This window comes from Alligator sinensis, unplaced genomic scaffold (genome assembly GCF_000455745.1).
Source record: "Alligator sinensis unplaced genomic scaffold, ASM45574v1 scaffold114_1, whole genome shotgun sequence".
Taxonomy (NCBI): Eukaryota; Metazoa; Chordata; order Crocodylia; family Alligatoridae; genus Alligator; species Alligator sinensis.
Window position 1 is genome coordinate 443,653 of NW_005842525.1, and position 8,885 is coordinate 452,537.

The window sequence follows — 8,885 nt, forward strand, 5'->3', positions numbered from 1 at the left end:
ACTGGGTGTACATCATCACTTTGAATCATAGAGATAAACCAAAGCTAAAGTATTTAGTCTAATCATCCTCAGTGTATACCTGTCATACAACAGTTTCAAACAGTACGTTGTTGCTTTGGGGGTTTCTGGAGGGGTTTTATTTTGGGGGGGAGGTTGGGATTTTTTTTGCTATCACTGTAAATCTCTCCACTAATATCAGTCCTTGGGAAATATTGGAGTAATAGCAGTAAGGTTCTAAGTAGGGTCTACATGAGCAACATGAGATAATAAAAGATTCATCTTTTAAAAACTGCAGGCAATGCAGATCCTGAAGGACAAGGTTTCTGTCAAGCAGGCTTCAGTTTGGATTTTTACAAGGTGAGATTCTGCTTTTGAACGTCTTAGACCAGATTTTATTCTAGTGTTGTCCCAAAGGACTTCTTCCTTCGCTGCATCCAAAGCTGTCTGCCATCCTGGTGACTGGCAGTTTGTTCAGATTTTGTTTCAAGTTAATTTCTTTAGAAAGTTGTTGCAGTTTCGCAAAATGTGTGTGTTTTGAAACTTAACCATTTCATTTAAAGAACAGATAAAATATGTTTATCAATATATTTTTGTTGGTTGCATGTACACCATCTAACTTTTTGATTTGTCTGGTTTCCCTTTTAGCCTGTGCTTATAGCAACACTGTGTTGCACTAATCACCCAAACCTTCAGAAAGAGCAATGATTTTGGCTACCTCAGCTTTTGGTGTGCTTACCTTGTGTTGTTTTCCAGGGGCCATTCTTTCAGAAACTGAAGAACAACAGCTCTCTAGCATGTTTTCAATTAAAATAAATGATATTGGACTTCTTTAGAAAGAAGGCAAAGCTGGTCAAGCAACCTGTGCTGTGTCTGGAGTTGGGGCAGAGAAAATATGTTGTGACCAACATGGTTAAGTAACAGGCAGTAAGAATGAGCACTAGGAATATCTTGGCAGCTAATGAATCATTTGTGCCACTGCTAGATCACCAGAACCTCACATATGTCTCTAATCATGTCAACTGTTTCCTGTTTTGGTGTCACACTGTTTCCACTTTACATGCACATTGTTCTTTTGGCACAATTCTTTTGGCACACTTCCCTTTGTCGACAGGCTATAAAGTGGGTAGAGCCCATTATATTTAGCACTGGTTTGAATATGTTAAGCAGTACCATTGCCAGTGTCAACCTTTATTTATGCTTAGAAAGAAATGGCTTTCTTTTAGAACTGTTGTGTAGCAGCCAGAGGACAAGTTATCTCCATGATTGAGGAGATAACATCTAAGTCTGCCCTTATGCTTGTATTTAACTTTACAGTTAACTATTTTAGTGATTTCCTGAACTGGGAGCTCTGTCCTATGTTATAGCCCTGACAAAGTGCTATTTGTCTAGATATAATTGTTTTAATTGTTCCTAATATTTATGTTTTTAAGCTCTGAAAAAGGTATCAGTCATAGCTTAATATTGTTCCTTTCTGTTTTTTTGTAGAATGGGGACCTTATAGTAGGAGGACCTGGTAGTTTTTATTGGCAAGGTATGTTCATTTGGTTAACTTAAACTAAAAAGTAAAGTGCAAAGTATAAGAGGAAAAGTTTGTTCTAGTTTCTCAGTGTTGGGTCACAAGCATTCTCATCTCACTCACACAAGTATAAATAAGGAATAACTGCTCTGAATTCAATGAAGTGTTAAGAAATCAGTGCAAGACAGATCAGAATCAAATAATGGATTCTACAAGACATGAAACAAATAGGTATTTAATATATTTATGTTGATATTTTTGAGCATTGGTCTTTTAAGTAACAAGCTGAACTGTATTTTCATCTGGAAGAAAGTGTCATTCATGCGGTAATATGTACAACTTGTTCATAGTATAAGTTACTGTTTATTAATGATGGGAGTATTGCATCACATTATGCATTATATTGTATGTATCTGTAATGCAACTGTGAAGTTAGTATTTTAACATTGCATTTTATAGATGCTGTTTACTTTCATTTTGGTAATGGCAAATCTTTTCTCCTCCTCCCTTGATTTGACTACTTGTGATAAAGTTCATACATCATTTCTGCTGAGCAGGGAGATTTTGTTAACCATGTGTGAGGCCAGTTGTTGTGTTATACCTGCATTTTTGCTGTCATTAAAAGAGGAAGATTCTGGTTCATCATGACTTGATGCCAAAAACTCTATAGCTTTGTCCCTTCCAATGAAAGAGCACTGCCCTTAGCGTCCCATGTCTTATTGATCTGTATGGAGAGGCTTTGCCTGTCAAAGTTTGATTTAGACATATGTAGGACTTTGAAATATACCTAGAATTACAGTTATGGTTAATAATGTATCATGCTCCATGTTGTTCCCCTCCTTTTGAAAGATGAGGAGAGATATTGGCTTAAGTATCATCACCAGACTCCCAAACTGGTAGTAGGGAAAGGCTGCTCCAACAGAAGTGGCTGCTCTTTATAAGGACAATGTTACAAAGATAAATTGTTTTGGACATGAGATAGTAAGTGGTGTATGAAAACCATGTCTTAACGTATAGTTAATCTTAAACTGTAGATAACCTTTCATTTTAGGGGTTGGCTGTTCTTTAAATCCTTTTAATTTGCAATGTTGTTTGAATGCAGGTCAGGTAATTACTGCCAATATTGCGGATATCATCACCGATTATTCATTCAAAGATATTTTAAGGAAACTGATACGAGAAAAGCAAACTGGAGTGGCCCCACCATCATATGACGATAATTACCTTGGTAAGATATATATGCCCTAAAATCAGTGGCCACCTATTCATGTGCTCCAAGGTGGGGTGTTATTTTAATTAGAGTGGCATTCAGGAGCTGGTCTAATTAAAAAGCTTGCAGTGTCTCGTGTATTCAGCGTCCTGTGTTTCAAAGTGGTGGCTTGGTACTTTAACTTGGTAGTTAACGTGCCCCAGCCATCATTTTGAAATGCGGGAATGTTGAATACACAAGATGCTGGAGTGGTCTTATTAGAACACTCCAGCCGGCTCGATTCATCAAGTTCTAATTGGAACGCATCAGAGCTTGTGCAAAAGTGCCCAATAGAATGATCTTAACGAGAAAGCAGATCTTGAATTATTTATGCCCCAGTTTGTGAATACTTGGAACATGCTTCCCAAGCACAGGAGCAATCCATTAGTTTGCTAATAACTTCACTAAGACCACTCGTGTTTGGCCTTAAGCACAGTTATACATCTTTGCAACAACAGATCCTAGCTTTTTAAACTCATATGGGGGCAAATTGGATCAACTGGAATTATTTATTCCAGAGAGAAAAAGATTAGAGGGCAGTTGATAAATCTTTAAATACAAAAAAAAGTCTGGTATAAAGAAGATAGTAATTATCTGCTCTCTATGCTCATTGGGGATAGGAGAAATAATTGCAACAAAGGTGATTTAATTCACATATTAGAAATAATTTTCTAACCATGAATGTGGTTAAGAGCTGGAACAGATTACTTAGGTCCTGGACACACATTACAGCTGAACCTTTCCAAAATGTCACTGATGGGGTACCTGTTAGCAATTGTGTAAAATGCTGTGGCTCCAACAGCAAGGGTGAATTTAACTAGTTTTTAAGAGGCTTGTATATCTGTTTGCTTTAGATTTAAACCATATTTAAAGCATTCTAAGTGTTGTGTATCCAATCCTCCTTAGAGAGGCTATGGACTTTCATTTCTGGAAGTCTTTAAAAGAAGAATTTAGATAACTGTGTGTTGGGGATAATTAAGCAAGGATGATCCTGCCTTGAACTAGACTTCTCAATGCCCCTTCCAGCCATATTTTTCTACAGTTATTTTCTATTCTTGTTTTGTCTTTAATATAGTTAATTATACATTAACTTTTAAAATATACATCATTCTAGTCACAGAAAATTGATTGAGTTTATGATAATTAGAAACTATTTACTGGTAAATTGCTGAATGAAAAGAAATATTTTTGTAATGCTTTGTACAGTAATTCTGCTCTTACTGAAGTTTAAAAAACAAACTATAATTGACTTTACTGACAGCAGAAGTATGTTCGAATACATAAAAAACAAACACAATATCTCCTTAACTACATGCTTTAAAAGAAAGCTGGCAGCCTGCCCCATGAGAACTTTGTATAATGTATATATATATCTGCTTGTAAGAAATGTTGCTTTCTTTTCCATGATTGTAGAAATGCTGTATTGTCAAACAGTTCAGTGCATATAAACTACTTGCAAAAGGGTTGAAACCAGTTTAAGATAAGCTTGGGTAGATGTAGTATCAGACTTAACTGATTTAAATTAAATTGGTTAATTGAACTTCTGTCCCAGATCCCCTCCAGGTTCAAATTAACTTGCAGTCCTCCAGCACTTCAGGATGCTTTGCACCTCCCCCACAACTCCTACCCACCCCACACAGGGTAGGTGGGCTAGCCCTATCCCAGGGGCGGGCAATTATTTTGGGCAGAGGGCCGCTTACTGAGTTTTGGCAAGCCATTGAGGGCTATATGACAGGCAGCCCAGGGCAGATAAATATTAATTTTCTAAATTTTTAGGGGCCCTGTGGACCAGATAGAATGGCCTGGCAGGCCATATCCAGCCCCCAGGCCACATTTTGCCCACCCCTGCCCTAATCCGAGCTCTTTGCTCCAGCCAAGCCAAGGAGGTGTGCTCTAGTACCATCTGGCTTCTGGTCTGGGCCACTGCAGGCATGTGGCTGCATTTCTGGAATCAAAAGTGAATGTCTGTTCACTTGCTTATCAGTTCAATCTATGCATCTTAGTTCAACCTGCAAAGATTGAATTGATTCAGCCTCAGGCTTTTTGACAGGCTGTACTTAGCCTGGGAATTAAGCATCTAATTCACAATAGATGTGTTTACACATGTACTTTAATATGCAGTAGCCTATTCTACTGTGTATTAAAGCAGTGTGTAAAAAACTGTGCTAATATGCTAATGCGCAGTAGACTAGGCTACTGTGCATTAAGCATTACCTAAAAAGTGTGCACTTGTGCTATTGTGCATTTGTGCAGCCTAATGCACATTTATTTAGTACCTCATATTGGAGGTACTAAATTTAATGCGCATTAGGAAAAGCACATTAATGCACTTGTAGACATACCCATACAGTCTTTTGTAAATTCTAAATCCCAGTAGGACTAATCTGCATCTCTGTGTGTCTAAATACCTTTGGAAATCTGACTTAGAATTACATTAATAGTTAAAACCTGAGAGTGAAACAAATGGACGATAAATATGTATTAACTAAAAAACGTATCATTTACACATTATTTTTATGTGAATTATAAAATATTAATGCTTTGAAGGCTAGACTTGGGATATAGTTAAATTGCCAAACTGTTCCCAATGATGTAGGCCTGCAGACTTAGTGAGCTTTTGAGACTTGCAATGAAGTTGGTCATAACAAATAACTTTTCTTTTTAATCTAGTTTTGGATATACTAGTTTATAACATTTTATAGAGATTATTGGACCAGAAAACAAATCTGATTATTCTTCCAGAAATGTCTTTCTTTGGGACTAAATGATTTGTCAGATTCTGTTCTTGTAATTTATTTTTAAACAGGATACTCAGTGGCTGCTGGGGAATTTACTGGCGACTCTGAACAAGGTAAGAACCCTATGTTCCTGGCTGCAAACCATCTGACTGGGCACTTGTCTGCTTACTGAACAATATAATGGCTTTTACATATTATAAAGGTAAGGAATAGTTCAGAGGAATTCCTGAAAAGGAATAGCGTTGTCTATACTTAATATGCTTAGATGGAAATCTTACCTTGGCTGCTATACCCAGAGAAAGTGGAGCTTCATCAACCAAATCTCTACATCCTTTTGCTTAGCTGTGTTTCCTCCACATTGGAAGATAGGAATATCCTCCACAGTGAAGATAGCTGCAAAACTAGCTTTTGTCTACTTAGCTCAGGTATCCAGAGCAGGGCAGGATTGATAGCAGGTTGTTCAAAAGTCTGTCATGGCCCGTTGGTATGTATTCAGGTGTCTGGTCAGTGCTAAAGCCTGGTTTGCTCCTGTTAAACTGCCATGGTACTACAATTAACTTGGATATGTCTTCATATGCTGCAATTACACTTCCAACTACAATGTAGGCAATCTCTTTGAAAAGTTACAGATGTAGAATTAGAGGATGGCAAGTAGCATGCACCACACTACTGTTACTGTGAGCAAAAGCAATAAACGTACAGAAGAAGATAAGAATTGCCATTTACTGCACCTGAACATAGGTCCATCTTGCCCTTATCTTGTGTCATGCAATGTCAGAGTGGATGCTGAAAGGGAGAGTGAACTGGGTATGACCAGAAATGTAATATATATCATCCAACGCACCAAATGCCGTGATAGAAAATATGTAAAAAAACAAACAACTGCGCACCAGAATGAACTCACACCGGAAATCTATCAAAGACAAGAATACCCAGTTACCTGTGGGGGCACACTTCTCACAAGAAAACCACTCTCTCTCCAGTCTCTCAGTTCTAATCTTCAAAGGGAATTTACAAAAGACTTTTCACAGACGAGCCTATGAAATTCACTTCATCAACAATGAAGTGGATACAAAAAAGCATGGACTAAATATAGACATTGGATTTCTGACACACTATAACCTGCCTAATATCTGACTCCCCAAGTACCTCTCCACTGTTTACCAGCTACATTCATTCCCCTTCCACTCCGCCCCCCCCGCCTGTCTCTCATCCACTGACTCCTTAATTTACATCTTCACTGACTGCCTTTCTTGTATGCATATCAGCCTCTGGCTTCTTTACTATTCATTCCATACAGGAAGAGCACACACCAATTGTAGATGCTTCCTCAGCCTGACAAAGGGTATTTATACCCAAAAGCTTGCTAAGAAGAATTTTTCCAACTGTTTGAGTTGGTCTAATAAAATATATCATATTTACCCAAAGAACCTTGTCTACCTATGTCCTTAGATCAACATGGCTACAACCTGTCCTCCTGGATATGACCAGGGTTTTGGCCACTGTTCCTCTGCCACGTGCAGCTTCCCACATTTAAGGTATAGGCCATTTTGATTTAGAGACTCTATCCCACACTCCTGTGGTCACACTTATCTACACTGAATTTCATTTACCATTTGGTGGCCAATTCTCCCAGTCATGTCAGATCTTCTGTAGTTCCTCACAGTTTGCCTTGGTCTTTACCACTTTGAATAACTGTGTGTCATCCACAAATTTGTCCACCTAACTAGTCACCCGCTTTTCAGGTAATTTATGAATATGTTAAACAGCACCGGTCCCAACACAGATTCCCTGGAGGGCCTCGCTGTTTACTTCTTTCCACCTTGAAACCTGGCAGCTTGTGTACCTGGTAGCTACCTTTTGTTGCTGAGAGCAGGGCTACTTGCTTAGGCCATTCCCTAACCTGTAGTCCATATTCTTTAAGAATACAGTGCCTGGGATAGAGTATTTGCTGCCATCATCCTAAAGCATTATGTTCCGTGACACAGTAAGAAGTTTCCGTATCCTCTCTTTCCCAGCTAAAACATACAATTCAAGGGCAAGATTAAAATCTACATTTATAAAGAGAGAAAATATTATGTAAGAAAGTGAAATGTGGAATTAATCATGTAAAGAAGGAACGGATTAACTGTACATGAACAAAAATGCGTAAAACAATAACGAACAAGGTTCATTTAGAAGCAAAGGCTTTTTCATGGACTAATAAATTCTACATGGAGGTATTTTTACAACTATTTACATTTAGAATAGGAGCTTTCATCTACAGGAATCTGAAAGCACATTACAAAATCAATAGCAATATTTGCAAACAATACATATTTGTATCAACATCAAAGTACACCCACTTATTAAGAGAAAATGCATTAGCAACATAACAGTAGAGTAACATGTGCTGTAAATTTGGGAAAAATAACAAGGAAGAATTTTCAACCCTGATTCTAGGTAAGCAGAATGTTATGATTGCCATGTTTCACAAACGATCCAGGCAGACACTTTGAAGGTCTGATACAGAAGGGTGATACACAAGACTAATCAGAAAAGACAGCATACAGCTATGGAAAACAGTGTTTTCAGTAGAAGTGCATTTAATTTCGGTTAGAGATTGCTTTGCTGTAACAGCTGTAGAAATTAATCTTGACTATCGTGGCCACAGGAGTCATCTGAATAGTCAGAAAGTTGACCCACAGTGTAAATATCCTAGTGGGCATTAGGAGGGAAAGGACTCTGTCCAGGTGTAGACTAGTTTAGTGTGTAATGGTTTAATATTGCATATACCTAGAGATGCCAATAGACACATTTTATAAATGTAAAAAATGTGCTGAAGTCTTGACATGAAGTACTGAAAATTTTGGTAAGAATAGCAGCATACCCTTAAATGATAGGGCCTATATGTTAGGATGATTCCAGTGACTGGGACTCTGTTTGATGTTCTAATCATATAAAATAACTGAGCAATTAATCATTTTTTCTCTTCAGAATTGGTTGTTGGAGTTCCAAGGGGAGCACAGAACTTCGGATATGTATGTATTGAGCTGATATTTCATCTATTCATATGAAATGTGTGAGCTAGATTGCTTTGAAGATGAAGCCCAAGTGTATAGTCCATGGTTATTCAGATTTGGAGTCATAGTTTAATGCTCGCACTCTCTATTTATTTACTATAAAGAAGCTGTCTTTATTGGTATAATTTGAATATCAGACGTGAGAAGTCATGAAAAGCATTTTGAAGAGAAGAATATGCTTTCCTTAAAATTTCATGAGCAGTCTGCCTGGTAAATTGAGAAGCCTGATTTGTAGCCCTTGTATGCCAGTAGAACTTTTGAATGTAAAAAGAACGCCAAACTTTAGCCTCCTATTAAAACTTGCTGTGCATGCCGCTCTT

At 37.7% G+C, this 8,885-nt stretch overlaps 1 protein-coding gene across 1 annotated transcript in view; it reads left to right on the forward strand.

Annotated features, from left to right (window-relative positions):
- The window catches only part of ITGA8 (integrin subunit alpha 8), a 174,471-nt gene that overhangs the window by 20,964 nt on the left and 144,622 nt on the right, over positions 1–8,885 (forward strand). Inside the window, 5 exon segments of the mRNA XM_006031697.3 lie at positions 296–357; positions 1,486–1,531; positions 2,619–2,744; positions 5,572–5,616; positions 8,480–8,523. Coding sequence (XP_006031759.2) covers positions 296–357; positions 1,486–1,531; positions 2,619–2,744; positions 5,572–5,616; positions 8,480–8,523 — 323 coding nt within the window.